This window comes from Maniola jurtina, chromosome 11 (assembly GCF_905333055.1).
Source record: "Maniola jurtina chromosome 11, ilManJurt1.1, whole genome shotgun sequence".
Lineage (NCBI taxonomy): Eukaryota > Metazoa > Arthropoda > Insecta > Lepidoptera > Nymphalidae > Maniola > Maniola jurtina.
In genome coordinates, this window is record NC_060039.1 from 14845169 (window position 1) to 14860581 (window position 15413).

Consider the following 15413-nt stretch of genomic DNA (forward strand, 5'->3'; position numbering starts at 1 on the left):
ACCTCAAAATTAGAATAGGTAACGTAACAAATCAGAATAGAAACAAGTAGGTAAGTAATTTCCACGTTTCCTAAAAATAGCCTTATAACCTCCGTAATGAGATTAAAATATTTATTTCACTCGAGAGGGTGATTGACTCGATTTTTTTCGGCACCCTGTCTTTACGTGTTCAGGAGATGTGATGATTTTTTTTAAAACTTAAATATGCCTTTTTGTAGTGATTAATGCTTTCTATGTCACTGTCTAACTGTGCTTTTCAACTTTCCTACTGTTTATTTTTAAAATGGCTATGGCCTAAGTATAGCACACAGGCAGACGGCCTGAACGAAGATAAAGGTTTTTTTATTTTACTACGGAGATCTAAAAAGACTTTTATAGTAACTGTCAGTAAAGAACCTTTTTCAAAGCGCATGAGGAAAAATTATTAAATGCTGTAATCGCTACTCAAATTAGGTAAGTCCAAATTATTGCACACGCGTTCCAAGAAACATTCTCCATTCATCATCCCATCAATGGACAAAAGTGGGCCAAGAGGCACCAGTGTGCAGACTTCTTAAGTATATTAAGTATATTGTATCCAGTTAACTACGGAAGTGATTCAATATTTACTAGGAACTGTGAATCACAGTTCCGGATTGACTCAATAGATCTGCTCGCAACATCCATCGTTTCGCGTCCATGGAAATTACGACTCTAATGCTAAACATCCTAATGACGAGAGTTCATGAGCTTTGGTTTATACACATAGGCTATTATGTATTCGGATTATATAATAAAATTGGCGCCGGTGGTGACTGACAAAAACTTCGTGGGATAGTTTCGCGATGTGTCATATTTTATTATTTGGTCATGTTGTATCTACTCTAATTATAATTTCGAGTTACTTATGTAGATGGACTAAACTTTATGATATTGAAGTACCTACCTAGGTCTCTTTGGATTATAACTTCACGTCATAGGTAAAACTTTCGAACCTACCTACATTCTCATATCATCATGAGGATTGAAATATTTAGTATGATAAAAGCAAAAGGCTCCTAAAATCGATAAAGATTTATTATTATTAATATAATTTATATGAACCCTTCTGTGCTTCTAGTTTCGCTATGTTCGTACCTATGTCTGTCCGTCCGTTCGCGGCTTAACTCAGAGACTTTAAATAGGTACTAGAAAGCTGCAATTTGGCATGGGTATACGGTAAGTATAGGATATCAGAAGCATTAGGTATCACATGAAGCTAGGAAACTCGCCTCTTCAATTCAATTTTCTATTTCAATTTCCTTGTACCATGTACCTATATTTTCTAATGTACCTACTTAGTATTAATATCTTCTGTATAAACCTCGGAACCGTGATAGGTATTATGGCTAGAACATCCACAATAGGTAATTTCAACATTAGAAGGTCATTGTGTCAAAAAATAATTTAGCATGTAGTAGAGACATTCGACCTAGACGTCCTTTGGCCTTAATATAATTAATTGTACCGACATTCAGCGTGACTTTCCTGTTAAAAGGCAGGCGTGTAATAAAACGACACTTTTAGTTGGATAAAGGCAAATGTAAACAAGAAATAAATTCATAAAACACCTCCTCATTGGCCGCAGAGTCGAATGCCACTCCCACGCGGCGCTTCACTTCAAAACCTTGGAACAAAGTTATTGGGCAGCTGTAACAAAACAACTTATCCTAAACAATTTTAATTATTCACATTCTGTGGCTGGGCTAAACCAGAGAAAAAAGAAGATTAATCTTGTCTACTTATATATTAATAGTTATTTTTCATGCAGTTTACTTTTAGCTTTGCACGTGTTGTACCTACTAACAAACGTTCTTATACTCGTAACAATAATTTATAGCTTTTACAACGTGGCTTACAGTCTGAATTTTCTGATACTGTGCTATGGAATTACAGGACTTTACTCCGCCAATTTTAGCCGCAAGACTCCCGCCGTCGATGGTCACACGTTGCCTAATTCATCAGTAGGTACTACCTACCTGGCTTTAGGTACTAACTATCTAGGTAGGTACTTACTGCTAGTCTAACTAACCATGTACCTATTCCAACTTATCTAAACGCCGAGGGCGTGGAATTCTATATACTTACCCCTGGCTGCTAAATGAAAATCATTTTAGCAGCCCTCTCTTCTTTATTCCACTCTAAAACAGAGTAGACAAAAATTGGGCATAACCTTCTTGTCCCCCTTTGCGCAAATAGCAGGCACAGCTGACGAAACTTTTCCATCGAGACCTGTTGCCGAACGCATTTCTCTCTAATGACTCTAGCACCTATAGCTAAAGCGCAGAGCTGTAGCATACAAGAAGTAGAGAGAAATAATTTGTTCTGAAGGCGTCCCGGGAACACGACAAGAGCAAAGAACCAGGCGCCTTCTGGCGATTGTGCTCATACAGCCGCAAGGTTGGTGGTTCCTTCCAAGTTCCAAGGCAGGTAGCGATAGGTTGGTCAACTTCTTAAAGGCATCTTCTTAAAGGAAGTCCGCGATTATCGTGTCGTACCTACATATACAGAAAAAATATTGTTAATGAACACTAAACAAATGAGACACAATCAAAGATGTATCACGCTTGAAATAAGTGTAATATTAACGAATGTTCCTGGAAAAGCGTCGCGTCGCTACGGCGCCGTTTCGCGGGGCCACGGCTTTGGTGCCGTTTCGCAGGGCCACGGGCTCGTTGCATGTGCGTTACCCTGTGCGGCGGTGTAGCTCAATTAGAAAACGTACCACTACCCTAATCCCTACCACTGCTAAACATGCAGGATAAGCCAGCCACCAAGCAAGCAAATACGCACCACCACCCCCACCACGCAGCACCTTACAAATCGCAAAACCACTCGAAGCATGTTTCGCCCCGACACCGGAGCATCCTCAGGAGATGTAGACTTTACAATTTACTTTGTAATTGGGCAATGTAATCTTATGCATTTTTCATGGACCATAAAGAAAGACACATTAGGTAAACGCAGCTGATCGGGCTTAAACCATTAATTCTTATTATTTTTAACTCACTGCAAAAATAAGGAAATACAACAGGCATGCCTGCACCATGCCAACAATAACATCGTCACTTGATAATGTTATTCAGTTAACATTTTGCGGAAAGGAGGATTCACTTGAATAATGGCACCGCGGCGTTCACCCCGCGACCTCGAGGGTCGGCAGGCGCCACCCTTCGCCTTTGACACTGTAGGATTTACATCCCCTACCATTTTGTCACATTTTCTAGTACTACTACTAGTCTATACTAGTAGTGTTATATTTTTAAACAATTCGTACATTAAATTAAGAACTTACTTAATTTAACAAATCAGAAACCTCGACTGCCCCCCTAAAAACAACAATTTATTAAACTTTAAGGGTGTCTGGCAGCGGGTTGCCAGCCATGATACTAGCTAACTGGCAATGCATGACGTGATTTCTAATACTATTCCGAAGAAAATATAAAAAAAAATTGACTTTTTAAGTACTTATATACTTTGACGAAAGATCTTTTATAAGTACCTTTGTTACCTGTAATCTCCCAAAACAACCATGATCCAAACTTCATAGTCCCTGACTGTTCTTCACTGTGTTGAGGACAATACGCAGAGATACTTTGCAAAATAACGAAAAGTCTGGCCCTTGCTGGTTCTTAGTCCACTATCTCCTTAATTGCCTTTGCTATTCCTTACACTATAGACTCTACAGAGCTACGAAGTGGGCTAACGTTCAATTTTCACAAGAGAAAAGTAAATGGAATAAAATGATTTTTCTTAATTTTTTTTAAAATAAACAATGAAAGCTTTAGAAGTGAGTAAGGTAGGTACCTACCTAACGCAAGATTAATAAGATGAGAAGAGAAGACTCGTGAGTCGAGTCCTCGTAGGTACCTATTGGCTTTCCCGGGTTTACAATGGTAGCGCGGCGAGTCAGCGGGTGAGCGGTGAGCATTAGCAAGTCAATGGTGTCGGGACTCGGGAGTCGGCAGCATCGGGGGGCTCATAAACACGGCTCTGAGCCCCGACGCGTGCCAATTTACTGAAGTTTTCATTTTTATTATCTACCATATTTCGTGGCATTTCCTTAGAGAGACTAGAGTCTGTAAAAATAAAACAAAGTCTGTTTTAGAATGTACAGGTATAGCCCTTTCATATGTTATCTTACTTTTAAAATTGAACATATTTTAACACAACACACATTGTGAACACATTTTAATTTTTTTTGTTCCTAACCACAAATTCACGGTATTCGGATTTTTTTCTTTACTTGAGCTATAAGGCCTACCTACCTACCCGCCAAATTTCACGATTCTATATTCTGTGACGGACAAACGGACGGACCGACATCGACAGTTCCGTTATTCATTTTGAGGTACGGAATCCTAAAAATAAGAGGTGCCCGGGATCGAACCCTAACCGAGTGAGTCTCTTAAGCACTAGACTATCACGGCTATAAAGATATACTTATTGCAATATGTTTAATTAGAAGCCTCGGCATAGATGAGTCGCAGCGAGATATCTCGTAGCAACAGCGCGCGTGCCGCGGCCGCGGGAACGCTTTCACATTCCCGCCAGGTGAATCACACACATGCTTGCGGAATGCGGACCCGCTGCTCGCTGCTTTTTTTTTCAGGACATACAGTGTCTAGGTAGAAACTTATCGATGATCAATGTTCCAAACCTGAAGATGAATTTGAAATTAACGTAATTTTTCTACCAAATTGATTTTTTTGTTTGATACTCCTTATAGAATCTCAGAAACTTTAAGTACCTACCTAAGTAGGTATATCAGAAACTAGATATACTAACCTAAGTACGTTCATCTACTTAGTTCAAAATTAACCTAGTACGAAATCTTCGCTTTGTGGAAAATTCATGTTCCCGCATTTTCCCACCGTATCTCAGTCAACATCGGAGTGGAGTGTCTGGTCCTACTTGGAGTGGAGTGGGCCTCGGGGGCGGAGCGAGAGGGCCCGAGAGGAAGGACACTCCTCCACGACGCTCCGCCTCCGAACCTCCCAGAAACTCTTGGTGTGGCGCAAGATATGAGCGAAAGATAGCTCGTTTACTAAAACATGTCGTACTTAATTAAAATAATATACCTACTTACCCTTTACAATCGTCAAAAACAAACAAGTAAAAAGTAACAATTTTGACGTTTGAAATTGGCACACAATCGCTATATAAATTTTTTTTCAAAACATTTAGTCTGATTACATACTCTTTGCATTTAGTCAGATGTCCCTCGGGATGCAATGATGTAAGGATTCTCCCGATACCCGGCCATACATCCAAATCTGTACAAGCATTTAAAATTATGCTGGAATAAACAAACTCACATATACACTACTACCCTTCCAACTGTAGAAAAATCCAGTCCCACCGTAAGGCGACAATTCCCGATGACTTCCTTGGCGCTACGGTCTGCCGCACACTGAGCCACCAGTGCAGTGGCGACGCTACCAGTAGCGTCAGTGCGGCCAGCCGCCACATGTAGCGATTTCGTAGACATTTTGTACGGCGTCGGTGCACATTCGACCCGTCGCTCGGCGGCTTCTCCCCGCCTAGCTTGCAGCAAGACAGGACTCCAGCCTTGCAGCACGAACGAAGTGCAAAGGCTAACTCGTCATCGAATAAGAATCAACATAACATCAACATAGTCTCTGCTCTCTTATAACTTGAGCCTCTGGACGGTTTCGCCGGCTTCCAAGAAGCGCCGCGGCGGCTGCGGTAATTTATAGCGACCTTGCGCCGCCATTAGCCTGCCTCGCCCGGACTCGAACGCTCTCTTCGCTACTTCTTATATAAGGAATTATCGTAATCGGCTTAACTACTTGAAACTCACGAAACCGGAACACTCAACACAATTTTTGACGATTTTCAATTTGGAAAGATTAAGTAGGTACCTACCTATAGTTTTGTCTGCGGTAGGTTGTAGGTATACGGCAGTAATTAGGTACGAGTATGTACATATTTGGATACGGATACCTAACCTATATAGGAGGGATGGTAGTCTAGTGGTTACGACGTCGTCCTCCTATCGGAGTGTCGGGGGTTCGATCCCGGGTCGCACCTCTGTCTTTTCGGAATTATGTGCGTTTTAAGCAATTAAATATCACTTGCTTTAACGGTAAAGGAAAACATCTCGAGGAAACGTGTAGGTAGTAGGCCAGAGAGTTATGCATGCCAATCCGCACTTGGCCTGCGTGGTTGACTATGATTTTAAAAACCCTTTTTAACCCCCGACCCAAAAAGAGGGGTGTTACAAGTTTGACGTGTGTATCTGTGTGTCTGTGTATCTGTCTGTGGCACCGTAGCGCCTAAACTAACTAAACCGATTTTAATTTAGTTTTTTTTGTTTGAAAGGTGGCTTGATCGAGAGTGTTCTCAGCTATAATCCAAGAAAATCGGTTCAGCCGTTTGAAAGTTATCAGCTCTTTTCTAGTTACTGTAACCTTCACTTGTCGGGGGTGTTATAAATTTTTAATTTACACTTGTTATTCTAAGACCCGTGCTCAGTAGTGAGCCGGCTAGGGGTTGATGACGATGACGACCTACCTACCTCGATATAAAAATGCGGTGGACTTCCAGATGTGGCATAGGCAGGAGAAAAATACCTACATTTCCTACCTACCTAGATTAAAAAAAAGATAATTGAATCGGGATAAAAAGGATTCCCGTATCATTGCAATATCTATGCGACCGGACCCCAGGCGTCCGCCGCACCCCGGGGTCAGATTTAAACGTAATAAGGCAACATCCACATTACTCCGAGATCGCGATATTGCGCGGCTGGAGTCCGGCATGCATTATGCATGCGGCATGCGCCGGCGGGAGCTTTGGCGGAGGGAAACTTTATTAAAAACTATTGTAGTAATGGAAACGTATAAATCCTAGTGGATCAGTGTTAAATACAATTAATTCACATCAAATCCTCATAACCAACCCCATAATAACTTACCTAACTTAAATCTACCCCGCTTGGGGCCTAGACTAGAGGGGATGTGCTTAGAAATATTAAATCAAAGAGGTACTTAGGCAAAAGATGAACTAAACCATTACTAAACTTTTGTATGGAACATATTTAGTGTCGTGTACCTACTGGGCCAGTGTGTGAATTGATCATATCAAGATGATCAGTTTTGATGAGATACAGAGATTTGAGTATTTTTGAATGATTTCAGTTATTTTCGTCAGCTTAAATATTAGGTTTCATAGATTTATAATGATAGTACCTAGGTACATAACTTAATTAATGTAGGTAGCTATTACAAGAAAGAACAGCTTGTTTTACTGAATCGTCTTGATGAAGTAAACTATCTTGCCCTTCCTAATTGCGTCCATTGCTCAAGTCCTTAGCACTTGGCTCCCCCAGCGGGCACGACTCACTGCACCGTCACAGAGTAAGGATATTACGTGAGATACAGAGGTTCGATGAAACAACTTGTCATCCCATATTCAAACAAATAAACTATTTCATTTCAGTCTAGACAGAGCAATCATTAGCTACGTGCGGGACGAAAATGCGACCCGAACAGCTAGCCTACGTAGTTACTAGTTAGCGCCCTATGTAAGGAAGAAAAAACGTTTATTGTTGAAAACTGTGCCATACATTACCAGTTATACCTACTGGTTAGGTTAGCCCGACGCCTCTAATAGGTACTTGAGCATTAAAGTCAAGCAGAAGAAGCGCCGGAATAAACTGTATGTGAAGAGTCGTCGTGGTAGTTAACTACGAGATGAAAGTCGTGGGACTACTGTGGCTCTCGTTACACTGTGGCGCGTCTCGCCCTTGATCCGCGGCCGAGGGCGGGCGGGGCTTCAGCCGCTTCCGACACTCAGTCGCTTCCGGTGGCGCATCCGGGCGCCCAACTATCGCGTACAACTAAGTTATAACTACCTTGTGGGTTTCAATATTACTTATACCCGAGTCTTTTATGATTTAATGTGTGAATTAAATTAAATAATACCTAATTAAAAGTCCCATTAACCTACCTATACCTATTGTACCTATTTTAAAATCTTAAGTAATTTCATTTTATTAACCCCCGACCCAAAAAGAGGGGTGTTATAAGTTTGACGTGTGTATCTGTGTATCTGTGTGTCTGTGTATCAGTGTATCTGTGTATCTGTGTATCTGTCTGTGGCATCGTAGCGCCTAAACGAATGAACCGATTTTAATTTAGTTTTTTTTGTTTGAAAGGTGGCTTGATCGAGAGTGTTCTTAGCTATAATCTAAAAAAATTGGTTCAGCCGTTTAAGAGTTATCAGCTCTTTTCTAGTTTTCTTGTAGAAAAGAAGGTTAGATAACCGTTAGGTTCATAATATTATGTCAATTGACAAATGTCAAGCTGTCAAGATGGACGTTACCTAAATACATAATTATTTATTTGAAAATGATGTTTTGGAAAACTCAAATACTTTGGATCGTCGGGGGTGTTATAAATTTTTAATTTACACTTGTTTGTAAGATACTAAATATATGTAGACAAAGTTTATTAGAAGTAGGTATAACTAAACAATAAAAAACTTTCCTACCTAAGACGGCCGAGTGTTGTGAGAGTATCCGGGTTCGATTGCCGGCAGAGCCAAATAAAAAATTTCTAACGTGTTTACCGCCATACAATTTAGCGTTCGGATACGATGTTTTTAATTAAATAGTCATACCTCTTGTAAATTAACTCATTTACATCTCAGACTGCATTGTCACTCACCATTAAGTGAGGTCGCAGTCATCGAATAAAAAAACTACAAATTCAAATTTCTAAAAAATCTCGATTTTAAACTATTCCTTCAGTTTGTAGCAAATTGTTTGTTATTGATGAACTTTTCATCTCAAATACTAGCTGTGTGTTTAAAATGTGACGTAAAAAGCAATGTTGTGGCTGAGCGTGAGCGAGCATCGCCGGATCCAGCAGTTGTATCACGGTTAGTTGAACTCGTCGGGTATTCAAACATAGCATACTTACGGTAATGATCCTATGGTTAATGGATGCGGAGCGGTCCGTCGCTCACAGTATGCTCTTCGAGTTGGTTGGCGTGCTGTTGGTTCCGGCATGCCTCTAACGGTGTTTGGGGGCTAAATTCAAAAAATTCAAAATATTTTTATTCAATTGGATTCTTACAAGTGTTTTTGTGAATCTTCAAGAGCATCTACCACTGGTTCGGAATGCTTTTCCTACCGAGAAGACCAGCAAGAATCTCGGCTAACTACTACCTAGTAGGTACCTACTAACTAAACCTTAGCCCACGTTTTAGGATAGGTATTAATTTAAGTCTAACATTAACTAAGTAGGTAAACTATTTTTGGATTTTTCCGGTTTTGACTGGTCTGCTTATAAACTTTCAAGCTTATTAAATACTAGCTGATGCCCGCAGCTTCGCCCGCGTGGATCCCCTGCAGCATCAGGATTGAGGAGTTGGACTCCAAATTTTTTATGAAACAATGTCACAAAGTTCCTCTATCGATTAAAAAAGAAATGACGCAAATCGGTTCAGAAATCTCGGAGATTTCGGTGTACATAGGTAGAAAAACACAACTCCCTTTTTGAAAGTCGGTTAAAAAAGTAGCCTATTTTACTCCCTGGTCAATTCTCTACTTGTCTGTGAAAATCCCGTCAAAATCGGTTCAGCCGTTCCCAAGATTAGCCTTTTCAAACAGACAGACAGACAGACAGACAGACAGACAGACAGACAGACAGACAGACAAAAATTTTAAAAACGTGTGATTCATTTATAGTATCGTTCAAATAACCATATGACCTTAATATGCCGTAGTTATTTCGAAATTACAGACAGACACTCCAATTTTATTTATTAGTATAGATTTGACTAGCTAATTAGTATTTAAGCAGTTTTATATTTAGCAAAGCTTTTTCCCGCGTTGATGATGTCGTCATCTTCGTCGCGTTGATGGATTTTAAAGATTCGCTTCGAATTATTTAAATCACTGCAACGTCACAGAGAGAACCTATACTCAGTGTCAAGCTGTTATCAGTCGGCCAGTTTCTCCTTTTATAAAGAACTAGCTTTTGCCCGCGTCTTTGTCCGCACGATATAATTTGAAGCCTAAGTATAGCGCTTGGGATTAGTAAGTAGCTATGTATCTACCAGTGAAAGAATTTTCCGAACATTATTAGATCTAAGATCACTCCGTAGTTCTAATATAGGTACATTCTGTGTCCGTACATTCGAACTTATAAACTTTACCTCTTTATAATATTACAGTATTAATTTAGGTATTATCATAGAATGCCATCAGATTTAGAACTTATTTAAGAAAACGATAAAAGCTTAACCTGATGAAACTTTTGTTTCAAGAGCCGTTCACGCCTCCAGGCTCCCGCAGCGGCGGCGGGCAGGTGCAGCTGTGGCAGTTCCTGCTGGAGGAGCTGGCGGCCAGGGCGCCCGGCATCGAGTGGGTGGTGAGTAAGCCACAGTGCGTTCTACTTTGTCAGCTTTTACAAATACTCGTACTGCTGAACACTATGGGAAACTCCCTCGGGTGATATAAAATGTTAGGGTTAGTCTTAATTTAGTAGGATTATTGTCTTACGAGTACCTGCTAACACATAATTATGGGTTATGTATTTTTTGCGTGAAGGAGTAACAAACATACACACAAAGTTTCAGCTTTATAATATTAGTGTGACGTTTGCTTATCCATGAGCAGTTCCCGCAGTGGCGGCGGGCATTGGTGGAGGTTGTTCATGATATTTGGTGTGCAGGGTAACCCCGCGGACGGCGAGTTCCGGCTGTCGGACCCGGACGAGGTGGCGCGGCGCTGGGGGCAGCGCAAGCAGAAGCACAACATGAACTACGACAAGCTGTCGCGGGCGCTGCGCTACTACTACGACAAGAATATCATGAGCAAGGTATGTATTGTAAATTGAAAAGAGCAACCGCCGAGTTTCTTGCTGGTTCTTCTCGGTAGGAACAGTATTCCGAACCAGTGGTAAATTATTTGACGATTCAAAAGCACTTGTAAAAATTTACTTAAATCTATTCTATTTTATTCTATTCTACTATGTTTTCAGGATTCCGCATCTTAAAAGGAGAAACAGAACTCTTATAGGATCACTTCGTTGTCTGTCTGTCTGTCCGTTTGTCGTGTCTGTCAAGAAAACCTAAAGGGTACTCCCCGTTGACCTAGAATCATGAAAGGCAGGTAGCTAGGATCTTATGGCAGAAGGAAAGGAAAAATCCGGAAACCGTGAATTTGTGGTTACATCAAAAAAAAAATTGTTATTAAAATGTGTTCATGACCAATAATAATAAATTAGTATTTTCAATTTTCAAAGTAAGATAACTAACTAAGTATACCAAGTGGCGTTAATTAATAAATTAATTAATTAATCTTTTGAGGTCGATGATTTTTGTCAGCCCTAGCACAAACTACGGTGTAGTTGCGCGGCAAATTGCAAACCCCAGTAGTCTCAGTTTTTATCTAGAGCTTTGGTCTAGAATGTTTGGTGTAAATTGTTTTCACTAAGTCTGTAATTGAATAAATAAATGATTTTTATTTATTTTTATTACGCATAGTACTTTGATGTGTTTTTGATGTGTCGTACAAAATGTCGAAAAAAAATTCCTGGCATGCTCTAGTTTTCGAAGTTGGAAGGAAAACATCGTGAGGAAACTGCATGCATGAGTGTTTTCCATGTCAAACATATCACTCTAGGACGTATTAAAGCTGTGCGAAGTCCACTAATCCGCACTAGATAGCGTGGTGGACTATGAGCAAACCCTTCTCCTTCTAACATACCATGGATAAGGATACCTGTGCTTAGTAGTGAGCTGGCGACGGGGCGATGATGATGATAGGTAAAAAAAGAGAATTCTGCACAGTGTCTCACATAATATAGTAAATTGTTAATGGCTATTATTCTGACTGAATACTTGTTGTAAGCCAGAATTTGGCAAATAGGTTTATGCTTACGATTTCCTAAAATAATGAGTGTGTATTCAGGTGCACGGCACGCGATACGCGTACCGCTTCAGTTGGGCGGGGCTCGCGGCCGCCAGCCAGGCGCAGGCGCCCGACGCGCCGCCCTACTGGCCCTACGTGCCGCGCCCGCATCCGCCCGCACATCACCCGCAACCGCACGCTTCCTCCGCACACGCACAACTACCGCACACATCCTCCGCACACACTCGACAACCGCACACATCCTCCGCACACGCACAGCAACCGCACACGTCCTCTGCGCAAGTACAACAACCGCACACATCCTCCACACACCCGCACCCTGACGCCGCTACGCCGCCCGCCCCACATCACCGCCCGCCCTTACACTGACACCGAACATTGACTCGTCCAGCCCGCTGCCCGGTAGCGGTGCGGTTCCCACTCGTAGCGTTTAGGAAAATGGGCTTTGTAATGATGTTATTCACAGTAAAATAGTTTTTGTAAAATGATGTTATATGTGATTTCTTTCAAATGTGTATTAGTTTATAAAAATGATGAGATTGTTATATTGTATTATTGTGCAAGAAATATTACGAGAAATCAAAATGATTTTATTAGGAAACAAATTCAAACCAATATAGCTAGTGTTAATTTGACACGTCGTTTAATTCGTGAATCACAAGTTTACCCAGTATTTTTTTAACTGTGCTGGTTAATTTAACTTTATATATTATCACAACTACGACAGTTAGGGAACTTGTATATATAACAAAACTTCAAGGCTTCCGCTAGGTAGCCTATGAAACGCCTTAATTTTTCTTTGATTTCACATCACCCATCATGCCTTATTTGACAAAGAGTATACAATCACTACTGTTATTTGACAAAATGATCGTCGTTTCAGGATCAAACCGAGAGCTCTCTCACTCTAGTTCACTTTGGTAAAAGGCTCACTTACCTAGACGAACAAGTTAGTTTTCAGTATTTAGTGGTGACCAATCAGCTTATTAAAAGAGTTCGCTGCAAACGTAACTTTTTTTGCCTCGTTTTTTCAAACATAACCGGAATTGCGGTGACTAAAAGTGGGGTTTTTCAGTGAATCATTTAGTACAGTGAGGAGGCCGAAGGATACAAAAAAAAATGGGACTACTGGCATTGATGATTTATTCAAGTACATTATATGTCTTTAAATAAGGCTATTGTCTATGTGTTTCGCAGATAGATAGGTAGATATAAAAAGGTCTTATATTACAAGAATTTGTTGGCGTATTCCATACAACGAAGTTTTTGTAAAGACCAAAAGGGTTTTTAAAAATCATAGAAATAATAATGATTAGACCATAGACTTACGAATTTTTCGCTACGCTCATAAACCTATGGATTAGACCTAAGTCATAGCTAAATTGATCATAGATGTCTTTGAAGTCCTATACTATAGATATAATGTAATTTTTAACTAAAGATTGTAATTTACAATAAGCATTTATTTTTTTAGGCTGTCGTAACTTTTTTAAATCTTCTAAATATCATATTGTAACATATCTTCTATTGAAAACTTTCGTTCTATCGCATTGTACCTATAGGTACTTATTAAGTTGTAAGTAATAATTATAATGAGTTAGAATTAGATAATGCCCGTGATTTCGTCCGCGTGGATAGGTTTTGTGAAAATCCCGCGGTTAAAAACTCTTTAGTTCTCCGGTAAAAAAAAATCAGACCATGTGTAAATACATCAGGGTCTAAGCTACGAGTATTTCCATTTCTTTCATTCAAATCGGTTCTGTCATTGTGGCGCGAAGGACTAACAAACACACGAACTTTTACATTTAAGTACAATATTTTATTTATTAAGTGATTTTTTTATTTAAAAATTTATAATTTGTTCTTAAAATTGGCCTTTTTGCATATTGTGCCAATATTGTGGATAAGGATTATAATCAATTAGATATGTATAGATTTTAATGACTTAATTAATTATTATTTGTAATTTGTTACTGTTATGATTTTGCTTTTGTGTACAGTATTTTTGAATTTATTTTCTGCGTTTGTAAAAGGCATAAATAAATGTTACTTAATTGTTCCTCGTTGCAAATCATTGTTCATTATAATAAAGTTCCTTTTTAAATCTTTCTGGTTTTATTCATTTTTGGGGAAACCGGGACGGGGTCTGTGAGATCTGGTACTTAGATAGAGATATTTTCAAGCGACATCAAAAAGGGATGGAGGTTTCGAAATCGACACAAATGTAGATAAAGGTAGGTTTGTTTCGTCGATGCTCACGTACCTAATTACTTTTCATTGGACAGAGCGATTCAAATGATTTCTTATTTGTTTGGTTGATAATGCTGTCAGAGTGTCCCCATGTACCTAAATGAGGATCTGATGATGAGTATATAGTCGGCAACAACTAAGTAGAATGGGAAGGGCTACGCTGACCATATGAGGAACAGACTTTACACACCTTTGAGAACATTATAGAGAACTCTCACACATCCTCACGGTGTTTTTCTTCATATAGGATTCATTAAAGTGCATGATGAACTCCGAAAATTAGAGCTGCGTGTCCGGGCCGGGTTCGAACCCCCGACCCCTGCCTCGTATAAAAAGCGGACTACCAGGCTATCACCGTTTCTCTGAAAACTAAATTGGGTCTTTTCGTCAGTAATGGATGTCATGTCATAGTTCCAACTTTAACTAAGTATTATAATTTATAGGTAGGTGTATACCTGCACAAAATTTTCAGAAATTCTAGAACACTTCTAGAACGAATGTAATAATATCGACGGTTCTCTACGCACTTAACTTACACGCATCTTGCCTTCATCCGATAGCTCTTCTAGTGTAAATGATTCTGGTAGAGTCAATGAACTGCTGGTAACAATGAATAGAGAGATAATAGGCACGATAGCGGGTATATCTTCACAAGGAAACAATGTAAAAATACAGTTGTTTTGATATAGTGAAGTATTTCAGTCGGCGCTGTCCTTGCGGCGCCGGACGCGGCTGCGATAGCGCGCCTACGCTGGCCGTGCGCAGAGCCCGCAAACCTGTAGCTCCATCATATGTACTTTCAATTGTTTCAAAAATAAAATAAAAAATTGTATTAGGTACTTTAGATTAGTGCATGTTAGATTATTTTCATTCATAAGTGCACGTTTAATCGACAACCATACTGCAATGAATTTGTACATTTTAAAGCCTCAATAGCTCAACAGTTGAGGAACGGATTGAATTCCGAAAGGTCGGCGGTTCAAACCCCACCCGTTGCACTATTGTCGTACCCACTCCTGGCATAAGCTTCACGCTTAATTGGAGGGGAAAGGGGAGTATTAGTCATGATTAGCATGGCTAATATTTTTTCGAACTATATTATAAAAGCTCTGGGAGTAATCATACGCCTAAGTGATTGAGATTTTTTCATCATCAACATCATGATCAAGCAATCTGCCACGTTGGTCCAACGTGACTTTACACAGCTTTGAGAACATAATGGAGAATTCTCAGGCAT

The 15413-nt window shown here is 39.9% G+C and overlaps 1 protein-coding gene across 2 annotated transcripts in view; it reads left to right on the forward strand.

Annotated features, from left to right (window-relative positions):
• The window catches only part of LOC123869857 (protein FEV-like), a 38742-nt gene extending 24711 nt beyond the window's left edge, over positions 1 to 14031 (forward strand). Inside the window, exons 4-6 of one of the 2 annotated variants that reach the window (XM_045912932.1) lie at positions 10318 to 10421; positions 10725 to 10871; positions 11966 to 14031. In XM_045912932.1, coding sequence (XP_045768888.1) covers positions 10318 to 10421; positions 10725 to 10871; positions 11966 to 12295 — 581 coding nt within the window. In that variant the 3' untranslated portion in view covers positions 12296 to 14031. The remainder of the gene's footprint in view (positions 1 to 10317; positions 10422 to 10724; positions 10872 to 11965) is intronic. The other variant, XM_045912933.1, reaches the window with a different exon arrangement.
• Positions 14032 to 15413: the final 1382 nt, after the last annotated feature.